The following is a 12931-nucleotide window of genomic DNA, read 5'->3' on the forward strand; positions in this document are numbered from 1 at the left end:
TGTTGTAGTTCCTCAGCTGTTACCCGGGGGCTTTTCACCACTGTACTCACACAGCATCCTCTTTCTACCGCGCCCAGGTAGTGTTTCCACTGTGCCTTTAGCTTTAAACTTGTAAATTATGCTCCCAACTGTGTCTCTTGGAATGTGTAATGACTTTGCTATTTTCTTATATCCATATCCTTTCTTATGAAGAGAAAGTATCTCCTCTCTTGAGTTCTTTGACCACTCCCTGGACTTCACCATGTTGCAAATACACCATTGACCATCTACAAGAAGCTGAGCGTCACAGTCTTTTTCAATCAGTTTAACTGTTGCTCGTTATGGTTCTAATCACATCTACAGATGTTTTCAACACCTGATTGAAAAGACCTCATTCAAATTCTGTTCTTAAGAGTTATGATCTTCAAGGGGTTGAATAATTTTGTCAATGAGATATTAAGAAAACTGTCCTTTTTTGGTATTTTGTAAAATACAGTATTACAATTTAAGTTGTATTTGTCTATTAGACACATCTTTATTTGATATGACAATAAACAAAATACGTAATAAATGTCCAACTTGCTAAAACACCAAAATTGTGTGCGGGTTGAATAATTTTGATCACAACTGTACGTGACGTCGTTTCTTGTGATGTCTCACGGAGCATTTCTAGTCGGGAGGGATTCGAATAAAGAACCAACTCTGTTTCTTTACTATAGTGGTCTCGATAACGGGTACCAAAAAGGGGTTGGAGTCCCAGGACTCGGTTATTTTCTTATCGAACAACCGGGTAAACCGGTTTTGAGTATCATCCCTAGCGCGTGATCATATTTGGGCGTGCATGTGATACAGTGCTACTCAAATATTTTTGTTACGCCCCCGCACCCCGAGGAAGAAAAAAGTAATTTCCGTACTAAGAGTTGTGTGTGTAATCATATTCGTGTGTACGTGTAATACAATTTGTGTGCGTAATCATTTGTATCTGTGTGTAATACACTAAATGTGTCTGTTCTAGGAGCTGTGTGTGTGTGCGTAATCATATTTCTGTGTAATACATTGTGTATCCAAGTTGTGTGTGCATGTAACACAGTCTCTGTGTGCGTAATCTTATTTGTGTGTTTGTGTAATACAATGTGTGTCTGTACTAAGAGTCGGGTGTAATCATATTTCTGTGTGCGTGTAATACAATCTGCGTGCGTGCGCGCAAGCATTTTATGTTTGTGTGTGTGTGTATATACAATGTGTCGGTAGTAAAAGTTGTGCGTAGTCATATTTATGTGTGCGTGCAGTACAATCTGTTTATGCGTAGTCAGATTTGTGTGCGCGTGATCATCTTTGGGCGTGCATGTGATACAGTGCTTCTCAAATATTTTTGTTACGCCCACGCGCCCCGAGGAAGAAGAAAGTAATTTCCGTACTAAGAGTTGTTTGTGTAATCATATTTGTGTGTGCGTGTAATACCATTTGTGTATGTGTGTGTAATACCATATATGTGTCTGTTCTAAGAGCTGTGCGTGTGCGTAATCATATTTCTGTGTAATACAATGTGTATCCAAGTTGTGTGTGCATGTAACACAGTCTCTGTGTGCGTAATCCTATTTGTGTGTTTGTGTAATACAATGTGTGTCTGTACTAAGAGTTGCGTGTAATCATATTTCTGTGTGCGTGTAATACAATCTGCGTGCGTGCGCGCAAGCATTTTATGTTTGTGTGTGTGTATATATACAATGTGTCGGTATTAATAGTTGTGCGTAGTCATTTGTGCGTGCGTGCAGTACAATCTGTTTATGCGTATTCAGATTTGTGTGCGCTTGATCATATTTGGGCGTGCATGTGATACAGTGCTTCTCAAATATTTTTGTTACGCCCCCGCGCCCCGAGGAAGAAAAAAGTAATTTCCGTACTAAGAGTTGTGTGTGTAATCATATTTGTGTGTGCGTGTAATACAATTTGTGTGCGTAATCATTTGTATGTGTGTGTAATACAATAAATGTGTCTGTTCTAAGAGCTGTGTGTGTGTGTGTGTGTGTAATCATATTTCTGTGTAATACAATGTGTATCCAAGTTGTGTGTGCATGCAACATAGTCTCTGTGTGCGTAATCTTATTTGTGTGTTTGTGTAATACAATGTTTGTCCGTACTAAGAGTCGTGTGTAATCACATTTCTGTGTGCGTGTAATACAATCTGTGTGAGCGCAAGCATTTTATGTATGTGTGTGTGTATATACAATGTGTCGTATTAATGGTTGTGCGTAGTCATATTTGTGTGTGCGTGCAGTACAATCTGTTTATGCGTTGTCAGATTTGTGTGCGCGTGATCATATTTAGGCGTGCATATGATACAGTGCTTCTCAAATATTTTTGTTACGCCCCCGCGCCCCGAGGAAGAAAAAAGTAATTTCCGTACTGAGTTGTGTGTGTAATCATATTTGTGTGTGCGTGTAATACAATTTGTGTGCGTAATCATTTGTATGTGTGTGTAATACAATTAATGTGTCTGTTCTAAGAGCTGTGTGTGTGTGTGTGTGTGTGTGTGTGTGTGTGTGTAATCATATTTCTGTGTAATACAATGTGTATCCAAGTTGTGTGTGCATGTAACACAGTCTCTGTGTGCGTAATCTTATTTGTGTGTTTGTGTAATACGATGTGTGTCTGTAGTAAGAGTTGTGTGTAATCATATTTCTGTGTGCGTGTAATACAATTTGCGTGCGTGCGCGCAAGCATTTTATGTTTGTGTGTGTGTATATACAACGTGTCGGTAGTAAGAGTTGTGCGTAGTCATATTTGTGTGTGCGTGCAGTACAATCTGTTTATGCGTAGTCAGATTTGTGTGCGCATGATCATATTTGGGCGTGCATATGATACAGTGCTTCTCAAATATTTTTGTTACGCCTCCGCGCCCCGAGGAAGAAAAAAGTAATTTCCGTACTAAGAGTTGTGTGTGTAATCATATTTGTGTGTGCGTGTAATACAATTTGTGTGAGCGCGCGCGAGCATTTTATGTGTGTGTGTGTGTATATACAATGTGTCGGTATTAATAGTTGTGCGTAGTCATATTTGTGTGCGCATGATCATATTTGGGCGTGCATGTGATACAGTGCTTCTCAAATATTTTTGTTACGCCCCCGCGCCCCGAGGAAGAAAAAAGTAATTTCCGTACTAAGAGTTGTGTGTGTAATCATATTTGTGTGTGCGTGTAATACAATTTGTGTGCGTAATCATTTGTATGTGTGTGTAATACAATAAATGTGTCTGTTCTAAGAGCTGTGTGTGTGTGTGCGTAATCATATTTCTGTGTATTACATTGTGTATCCAAGTTGTGTGTGCATGTAACACAGTCTCTGTGTGCGTAACCTTATTTGTGTGTTTGTGTAGTACAATGTGTGTCTGTACTAAGAGTCGTGTGTAATCACATTTCTGTGTGCGTGTAATACAATCTGCGTGCGTGCGCGCAAGCATTTTATGTTTGTGTGTGTGTGTATATACAATGTGTCGGTAGTAAGAGTTGTGCGTAGTCATATTTGTGTGTGCGTGCAGTACAATCTGTTTATGCGTAGTCAGATTTGTGCGCGCATGATCATATTTGGGCGTGCATGTGATACAGTGCTTCTCAAATATTTTTGTTACGCCCCCGCGCCCCAAGGAAGAAAAAAGTAATTTCCGTACTAAGAGTTGTGTGTGTAATCATATTTGTGTGTGCGTGTAATACCATTTGTGTATGTGTGTGTAATACCATATATGTGTCTGTTCTAAGAGCTGTGTGTGTGTGCGTAATCATATTTCTGTGTAATACAATGTGTATCCAAGTTGTGTGTGCATGCAACACAGTCTCTGTGTGCGTAATCTTCAGTGACACTTCCAAATCCCAACACTTTTGTCCGTATTGTACACAAATGTGTTGCCAATGATTGGCGTGTGCCGTGTGTCTTCCCCCCCAGGACGGCTCGGGAGCGTTGAAAAGGAGCGGCTCCTTCAGCAAACTGCGAGCATCCATTCGCCGCAGCAGCGAGAAGCTCGTGCGCAAGCTGAAAGGCGGCGGCTCGTCTCGGGAAAGCGAGCCCAAAAACCCCGGGTAACTATCCACCTCCACGCGAGACACCCGGGGCAGCAAAGCGGCGCACTGGGCCTGAAGGCGGCGCCTGACGCACTAACCCAAAAACTAAAGAAGGGGTTTGCTGGTGAAGATGTTTGCACACAAAACAATGGAGGCCTATTATTCTCCTTTTTGTATGTATTTGCTCCTGATGCAGTGGGACTATGCAGCGGCTGCCGTGCTAATGACCTGCACTCATTTAACACTAGAACTCCCAAAAGGCAGCCAAGTGGCTGATTACTCCAGCTTGTCAGCATTTTTCTGTAAATGAGGCAATGGGTCCACATAGTCGGAGGCATTTCTTCTCAGCTTCCTGCCATCTCATTGGCACCTTAGCACACTTTCTTCTGCTTTTTGAAAAAAGAGAGAGAAAAAGATGTCACACAATTTTTCCGGAATATTCAGAGGGAAAACATTTTTTAAAACCAAATTATGTAATTTTACAAGATTAAATTAGAACATACATTTTTTTTTTTTTTTGAAATAAGTAGTAATATTGTAAGAAAAATAATTGTCAAAATATTTTACAGGATTAAAGTCCAATTAGTTTTGAAAAAAGTCATAGGATTAAAGTCGAATATATTATGAAAAGACTACAAAAATTTTGTTTTTAGAAAAAGTTTCAATATTTTGAGAAAACGTTCGGTGCGGCGTCTTCAGTAATGCGGACGTTGTACCGATCCGTTGTGGTGAAGAAGGAGCTGAGCCGGAAGGCAAAGCTCTCAATTTACCGGTCGATCTACGTTCCCATCCTCACCTATGGTCATGAGCTTTGGGTCATGACTGAAAGGATAAGATCACGGGTACAAGCGGCCGAAATGAGTTTCCTCTCCCTTAGAGATAGGGTGAGAAGCTCTGTCATCCGGGAGGAACTCAAAGTAAAGCCGCTGCTCCTTCACATGGAGAGGAGCCAGATGAGGTGGTTCGGGCATCTGGTCAGGATGCCACCCGAACACATCCCTAGGGAGGTGTTTAGGGCACGTCCAACCGGTAGGAGGCCACGGGGAAGACCCAGGACACGTTGGGAAGACTATGTCTCCCGGCTGGCCTGGGAACGCCTCTGGATCCCCCGGGAAGAGCTAGACGAAGTGGCTGGAGATAGGGAAGTCTGGGCTTCCCTGCTTAGGCTGCTGCCCCCGCGACCCGACCTCGGATAAGCGGAAGAAGATGGATGGATGGATGAAATTATGACTAAAACTAAATTACATTTTAGTCAAAAGACAATGACTAAAACTAAATCAAATTTGGCTGTCAAAATTAACACTGGAACCATGGACTCGGACTTGGAGGTGCTGATTCTCATTCCGGTCGCTTCACACTCGGCTGCGAACCGATCCAGTGAGAGCTGAAGATCCAGGCCAGATGAAGCCATCAGGACTACATCACCTGCAAAAAGCAGAGACCTAATCCCGCGGTTACCAAACCGGAACCCCTCAACTTCTTGACTGCGCCTAGAAATTCTGTCCATAAAAGTTATATTACCCTTTAGTCGACTAAATCTACTGTAGTTTTCGTCGACTATAATCTTATGATATTTCGTCAACTAAAACTAGACTAAAACTAAAACAATTTAAATAACTAAATTATGAGTGGAGGAGTTCAAGTACCTAGGAGTCTTGTTCATGAGTGAGGGAAGAGTGGATCGTGAGATCGACAGGCGGATCGGTGCAGCGTCTTCAGTAATGCGGACGTTGTATCGATCCGTTGTGGTGAAGAAGGAGCTGAGCCGGAAGGCAAAGCTCTCAATTTACTGGTCGATCTACGTTCCCATCCTCACCTATGGTCATGAGCTTTGGGTCATGACCGAAAGGATAAGATCACGGGTACAAGCGGCCGAAATGAGTTTCCTCTCCCTTAGAGATAGGGTGAGAAGCTCTGCCATCCGGGAGGAACTCAAAGTAAAGCCGCTGCTCCTTCACATGGAGAGGAGCCAGATGAGGTGGTTCGGGCATCTGGTCAGGATGCCACCCGAACGCCTCCCGAGGGAGGTGTTTAGGGCACGTCCAACCGGTAGGAAGACCCAGGACACGTTGGGAAGACTATGTCTCCCGGCTGGCCTGGGAACGCCTCGGGATCCCCCGGGAAGAGCTAGACGAAGTGGCTGGGGAGAGGGAAGTCTGGGCTTCCCTGCTTAGGCTGCTGCCCCCGCGACCCGACCTCGGATAAGCGGAAGAAGATGGATGAAATTATGACTAAAACTAAATTACATTTTAGTCAAAAGACTATGACTAAAACTAAATCAAAATTAACACTGGAGCCATGGACTCGGACTTGGAGGTGCTGATTCTCATTCCGGTCGCTTCACACTCGGCCGCGAACCAATCCAGTGAGAGCTGAAGATCCCGGCCAGATGAAGCCATCAGGACTACATCACCTGCAAAAAGCAGAGACCTAATCCCGCGGCCACCAAACCGGAACCCCTTGACTGCGCCTAGAAATTCTGTCCATAAAAGTTATGAACAGAATCGGTGACAAAGGACAGTCTTGGCGGAGTCCAACCCTCACTGGAAACGTGTCCGACCGCCACGATAAGACAGTCCGGGAAATATTTTTTTATAAAAAAGTTGCAATATTATAAGAAACATTTGAGCGGTCCACCTCATGGCCATTTACAAAAGAAAGGTGGCTAAATGTCGGTCGTTGAGTTTTACATTTCAACTACTGTCTGGGAGTAAGAAATCTCTGGGAGTTCTAGTGTTAAAATCCTCCTTATCTCCACTAATATCTATTTATTGCTCCTTCCTGGGGTTATTTTATGACTTCATATATGAACGTTCGCCCTGGACTCTACTCTGTGGCCTTTGGGGGGTTTTTTTTTTCACATCCTGGCTTCCTTTGTGCATTTTATTTTGAAAGTGCATGGCTGTTTTGTTGTTGTTGTTGTTGTTGTTGGAAGAATAAATGTCATTTGAGGAGCATGTCTCACTGTCGGCGTGCGTGTGCGTGTCTGGTGCGATTTCTCTGGTTTGACTTCCTGCTTCCTGCGTGTCCCCGCGCTTCATCACCCAGGCAGCACAGTTCCCTCCTCATCTTCACCCTTCATAGATTTGTATTCTTCTCATTTGTTTTAGTTCTACTGACATTACAACTAACTGTTTGGTCCACCATTGATGTTATTAACCATCGCTCATGTTCTACCCTCACGCCCCCCCCCTCCCCCTCACCTCTGACCCTTCATTGACATCACCACCCCCCCATCCCCCGCATGGCGCCACACGGTCTGCAGCTTGAAGCGAGCCAGCTCACTGGGGGTTCTAAACGTGGCCGACGAGGCACTGGCTGACCACGACCAAGTAAGAAGGCCTCCATGACTTTTTTTTTTATCCACCTGTGCAGGATGTGTTTATTTCTTACAAATTTGATCTGCCGCTGTCTTAATAGCAATAACATGTTTTGGTGCTATAGAGCAGTGTCTCCGAACCATACGGACTGTTGTCGGGCCGCCAGAATATAGCAATGTGGTCCGTGCGTCGGTCTCATCCGCGGAGTCGGGCGGGTGACATGACGAAAAAATAGATTTTAATTAGATTCGGGCGGGTGGCGGTTGAACCATCCGGAAATATTTGATATACATGGTTCTGGGATCGGTATCCTTTGCCATTCAAAGAGCCATTTAGGACCCGTGTCACAAAGCGAAGAAGACAATAGGAGACGCTGATATCCTCTAGATCAGGGGTCCGGAACCTTTTTGGCTCAAAAAGCCAAATATTTTTAAATGTATTTCCCTAAGAACCATATATTTTTTTTTTTAACACTGAACGCAACTAAACACGTAAATTTTTAAGTAAGACCCAACATTTCCAGAGTATAATAGATCTGTTATTCTTTATAATAACATTGTTATTCTGAAGCTAACTGTGGAGGGGGCGTGGCCTGCGGGCCTGCAGCAAAGCAGGATGTTGCCAGGACCGGCCTCGAAATCAGCGACAGGTGCGTAGATGGCCCACCTGGGCCTTGTTATCTAATCACCTGTCGCTCTGTTATAAGCAGCAGCCAGGAGGAGAGACAGGGTTGGAGCTGGAGCCAGAGCGCGAGTGAGGACGAAAGAGAAAAAGACAATTGCTGGAAAGCAACTGAGAGAAAAATCAAATAAAACAATATTGTAACCCTAAAACAGGCTCTTGGTGGTCTGAAGAACCCCCAGGAGGGCAAGCCCCACACTAACCAATAATAAATCAAATGCAACGTCTTGAACACAAAAAAGCATGAGAATGTTTTATATTTTTAACAATATTTTTAATACTGTGATTACAAGTGGAATTATTCATTACTTATCGTGTTAAGCAATGTCAGCTCAGATTTATCAGAGAGCCAGTTTTAGTCATCAAAAGAGCCACATCTGGCTCTAGAGCCATAGGTTCCTGCTCTAGATTGACTGCCGGCAGTCACCCAGTTAATGAGTATTAGGGCGTGCTATGAAGCCATTGTCCAGCATCATGTCGTGTGTGTGGCTTCCGCGGCGACACGCACACGACTGCAAGGCATACTGGGTGACACAGAGTACACTAATGGTTGTGATATAAACAATTTTAACACTCTTAGTAATATGCGCCACGCTGTGAAGCCACACCAAACAAGATTGACAAACACATTTCGGGAGAACATCCTCCCAGTAACACAACAAAATACCCAGAATCCTTTGTATCCATGAAACTTCCTGACTATTTTACGGTCGGTACGGTGGGCGGGGTTGGGGACGCGGGGGTGTAAAATATATTCAGGAAGTGTCATGGATACACAGGATTCTGGGTATGTGTTGTGTTGCGTTTATGTTGTGTTACTGTGAGGATGTTCTCCCGAAATGTGTTTGTCAATCTTGTTCGGTGTGGCTTCACAGCGTGGCGCATATTAGTAAGTGTTAAAATTGTTTATATCACAACCATCGGTGTACTCTGTGTCACCCAGTATGCCTTTCAATCTTGTACGTGCGATTGCGGAAGTTGCACACAACATGTTGCCGGACTAACAATCGGTTTGTACATGTTGTTGAAGGTCTCAAAGGCAATGGCTTCACTGCACGCCCAAATCCTTGTCATCAAGGTTGAACGCCATTGGATATTCACGAGAACGTTAGCGGCTCCCATTGTCTTCTTTACTCTGTGAAAAGGGTTTAAATAGCTCTGTGAGTGGTAAAGGTGGCCGACCTCTGATGTATTTCAACGGGCGGTTGCGGTTCTGCTAAAATGTTGGTTTGGGTGGATGACGACTTTGGTGATGCGGTTGCGGATTATATAATTGCCTATCCGCGCATCTCTACTGTGCATACTTGCCAATCCTCCCGATTTTTCGGGAGACTCACAAATTTCAGTGACCCTCCCGAAAATCTGCCAGGGCGATTATTCTCCCGATTTCCACCTGGACATCAATATTGGGGACATGCCTTAAAGACCTACTGAAACCCACTACTACCGACCACGCAGTCTGATAGTTTATATATCAATGATGAAATATTAACATTGCAACACATGCCAATACGGCCTTTTTAGTTTACTAAATTGCCATTTTAAATTTCCCGCAAAGTATCCTGTTGAAAACGTCGCGGAATGATGACGCGTGACGTCACGGATTGTAGCGGACATTTTCTTCCAGCACCGATCCCAGCTATAAGTAGTCTGCTTTAATCGCATAATTACACAATATTCCGGACATCTGTGTTGCTGAATCTTTTGCAATTTGTTCAATTAATAATGGAGACGTCAAAGAAGAAAGACGTTGGTGGAAAGCGGTGTATTGCGGCCGGCTGTAGCAACACAAACACAGCCGTTCTTTGTTTTTTGTTCCCTAAAGATGACGGTGAAGCTTTAACATGGAACAGACCGGTCAAGCCAACATGGTTCCCCACTACATGTCAAACGGCAAGTTTCGGTGAGAAAATTGTGGTAATAAGTCGGCTCTTACCGTAGACATGAGCAGATAGTTTGCGTCGTCCCTCGTGCACCTGTCAAAGAGGCAGCTGCGGACTCTCTTGCCTCTTCCGGACGTGGGATGATTCCACCGCGGAGGAGGGGGAAAAAAAGCTCAGCCTGGCCCCAACGGCTGCCTTCGCTTCGCCTCGTCGAGAAACGTGGCTTCCCTTAGAGACACTGGCGGTCACCACACCCCTCCGACTTTCAGGTACCATATAATCTCACTAAAACACTAGTAACACAATAAGATAAGGGATTTTCCAAAATTATCCTATAAATGTGTCTAATAACTGAATCACTACCACTGCCCTCGCCTTTTTTTTTTCACTCTAACTTTCCTCATCCACAAATCGTTCATCCTCGCTCAAATTAATGGGGAAATCGTCGCTTTCTCGGTCCGAATCGCTCTCGCTGCTGGTGGCCATGATTGTAAACAGTGTTCAGATGTGAGGAGCTCCACAACCCGTGACGTCACGCGCACATCGTCTGCTACTTCCGGTACAGGCAAGGCTTTTTTATTAGCGACCAAAAGTTGCGAACTTTATCGTGGATGTTCTCTACTAAATCCTTTCAGCAAAAATATGGCAATATCGCGAAATGATCAAGTATGACACATGGAATGGACCTGCTATCCCCGTTTAAATAAGAAAATCTCATTTCAGTAGGCCTTTAAAGGCACTGCCTTTGTTGTCCTCCACAATCTGTCGTCACATCTGCTTTTCCGCTATTCAAACAGTGTATCGACATAGTCACATAATATATGCGGCTTTTACACACACAAGAGTGAACACAAGGCATACTTGGTCAACAGCCATACAGGTCACACTGGGGGTGGCCGTATAAACAACTTTAACACTGTTACAGATATTCACCCATTTGGGGTGGCATAGCTCGGTTGGTAGAGCGGCAACTTGAGGGTCGCAGGTTCGATTCCCGCTTCCGCCATCCCAGTCACTGCCGTTGTGTCCTTGGGCAAGACACTTTACCCACCTGCTCCCAGTGCCACCCACACTGGTTTAAATGTAACTTAGATATTGGGTTTCACTATGTAAAGCGCTTTGAGTCACTAGAGAAAAGCGCTATATAAATATAAGTCACTTCACTTCACACCAAACAAGAATGACCAACACATTTCGGGAGAACATCCGCACCGTAACACAACAGAATAAATACCCAGAAGCCCTTGCAGCACTAACTCTTCGGGGACGCTACAATATACACCCCCTGCTACCACCAAACCCCGCCCCCCGTGGAAGTACTTAGTTGTAATACACTTTTCCACCACTTGTGGCAGTAATGACAATCTCAACAAGTCTGGAGCTGAAGCCATAAAAAGTTAATTAAGCGCAAAAATTAGGAGGATTGTGGTGAAGCTTCATTTCCATTTGCACTTTAAATTTACTGACAGTTAATTTAGGAAAAAATATTAATTTTTGTAAAATTCTTGGCAAATATTTTTTTTCCACGCAAAATATTGTGTTTTTTCAAATGAGTCTTCTTTTCGCAAGTTATTTGAATCGTTTCTTTTCAATTTTAAAAATATTGTTCTCTAAATATTGCCACATAATCACAGTACAGTGACAATCAATGTCTTGATATGTTACAAAAGAAAGGTTTTTTTGATAGAATATTTGATTTAATCTTGTAAATTTGATAATTTTGTCGTTCAAAATTACATTCTTTTTAGAATATTTCAAAAAATATATGTACATAAAAGTGTAATTTATATTTGTTTACACTATATTTGACTTGAAACATGTAAAATGGCACGCCTTTTTCTTGAAAAATGTACAACTTTATTCTTAAAATATTTCTAGATTGCCTTTCTCAGAAAATTGTTTTTCTAAAAAAAAAAAAAAAGAAAACATTTCACAATGTATTTCATTATAATCGTTTGAAATGGTATATTTTGTAAAATTACACTTATCTGAATTTGTTTTTCTTTAAATATTTTTACACAGTTCCTGTAAAAAAAAAAATTCCCAAAATATTGCATTTTGTAAAAAATAAATTAATCTTTTCTGAATTTATTTAATTGTAATTCTTAAAGTACCATGCCACATTTATTTAATTTGTCCCGCCACATCATTTAATTTGGCTTGCCACTTGATTTCTTGATTTTACCTGTACAAAGTGTGTAAGGAGACTATGTAGTCACACAATGTGACATTATAAAACAGTTTCCTGCTGCTAAAAATGATATTATACTTCTCGCTATTGCAGCCTTTATGTCTGAAAATCATTAGCATTTTAGCATTAGCATGTTAGCACCACTGAGTCAACCGCCTTAGTTATTGTTTGCTTTTAATGTAATGCTGTTGTAAAAACATTTTCAATGCGTTGGCACGAGGTCTTAATTGGGTTTGCTTCCATTCAGGAGCCAAATAATGGTCTGAGAAAGAGTCGCGACCTGAGCGCCAGTCACACTGACCTGGCGCGTTGACGTCTGCTGACGTGACGGACGGACGGACGGAGACCCGCCCCCTGGTGGTTGTAAATATGAATGTTTGCTTTGTGAGGACGTAATCAGAACACCTGTGACGCTTGTTTAAAAGGTGGATCCGTGTCAGTCATGTGTGTTTTGGGGCTTTTACTTTGAAAAGTCCCTTTTGGTGTTTACATGTTGCTGGGGAATGTGAAGATGTTGTGTTGCTCAAAGGCACACGTGGACGACGCTCTCAGGACTTTCACATGTCGTAGTTTGACGCACTGACTCGCTAGTTTCGCTTGGCGTGATGTACTAGTTCAAGATTCTCCATGGGGACGTGGGTGGAGCCTATTCAAAACTGAAGACTGCACGCCGGCTTTAAAAGGTCCCATCTTTGCATGGACTGCAACCAAAAATGGATTTCCTCTCATGACTCCAATTTTATTCATACATAAATACATATATATATATGTGTGTGTATGTATATATATATGTATATATATATATATATATATACATATATAT

The 12931-nt window shown here is 42.7% G+C and overlaps 1 protein-coding gene across 7 annotated transcripts in view; it reads left to right on the plus strand.

Moving 5' to 3' along the window:
• LOC133542284 (kinesin light chain 1) overlaps positions 1-12882 on the plus strand; it is a 242844-nt gene extending 229962 nt beyond the window's left edge. For 4 of the 7 annotated variants that reach the window (XM_061886263.1, XM_061886269.1, XM_061886267.1 and 1 more), the window contains 3 exons: positions 3918-4051; positions 7299-7365; positions 12356-12882. In XM_061886263.1, coding sequence (XP_061742247.1) covers positions 3918-4051; positions 7299-7365; positions 12356-12421 — 267 coding nt within the window. In that variant the 3' untranslated portion in view covers positions 12422-12882. The remainder of the gene's footprint in view (positions 1-3917; positions 4052-7298; positions 7366-12355) is intronic. The other 3 variants (XM_061886261.1, XM_061886264.1, XM_061886265.1) reach the window with 2 other exon arrangements.
• The last annotated feature ends 49 nt before the right edge of the window (positions 12883-12931 follow it).

This window comes from Nerophis ophidion, linkage group LG24, assembly GCF_033978795.1.
Source record: "Nerophis ophidion isolate RoL-2023_Sa linkage group LG24, RoL_Noph_v1.0, whole genome shotgun sequence".
In the NCBI taxonomy this organism is placed as follows: Eukaryota; Metazoa; Chordata; class Actinopteri; order Syngnathiformes; family Syngnathidae; genus Nerophis; species Nerophis ophidion.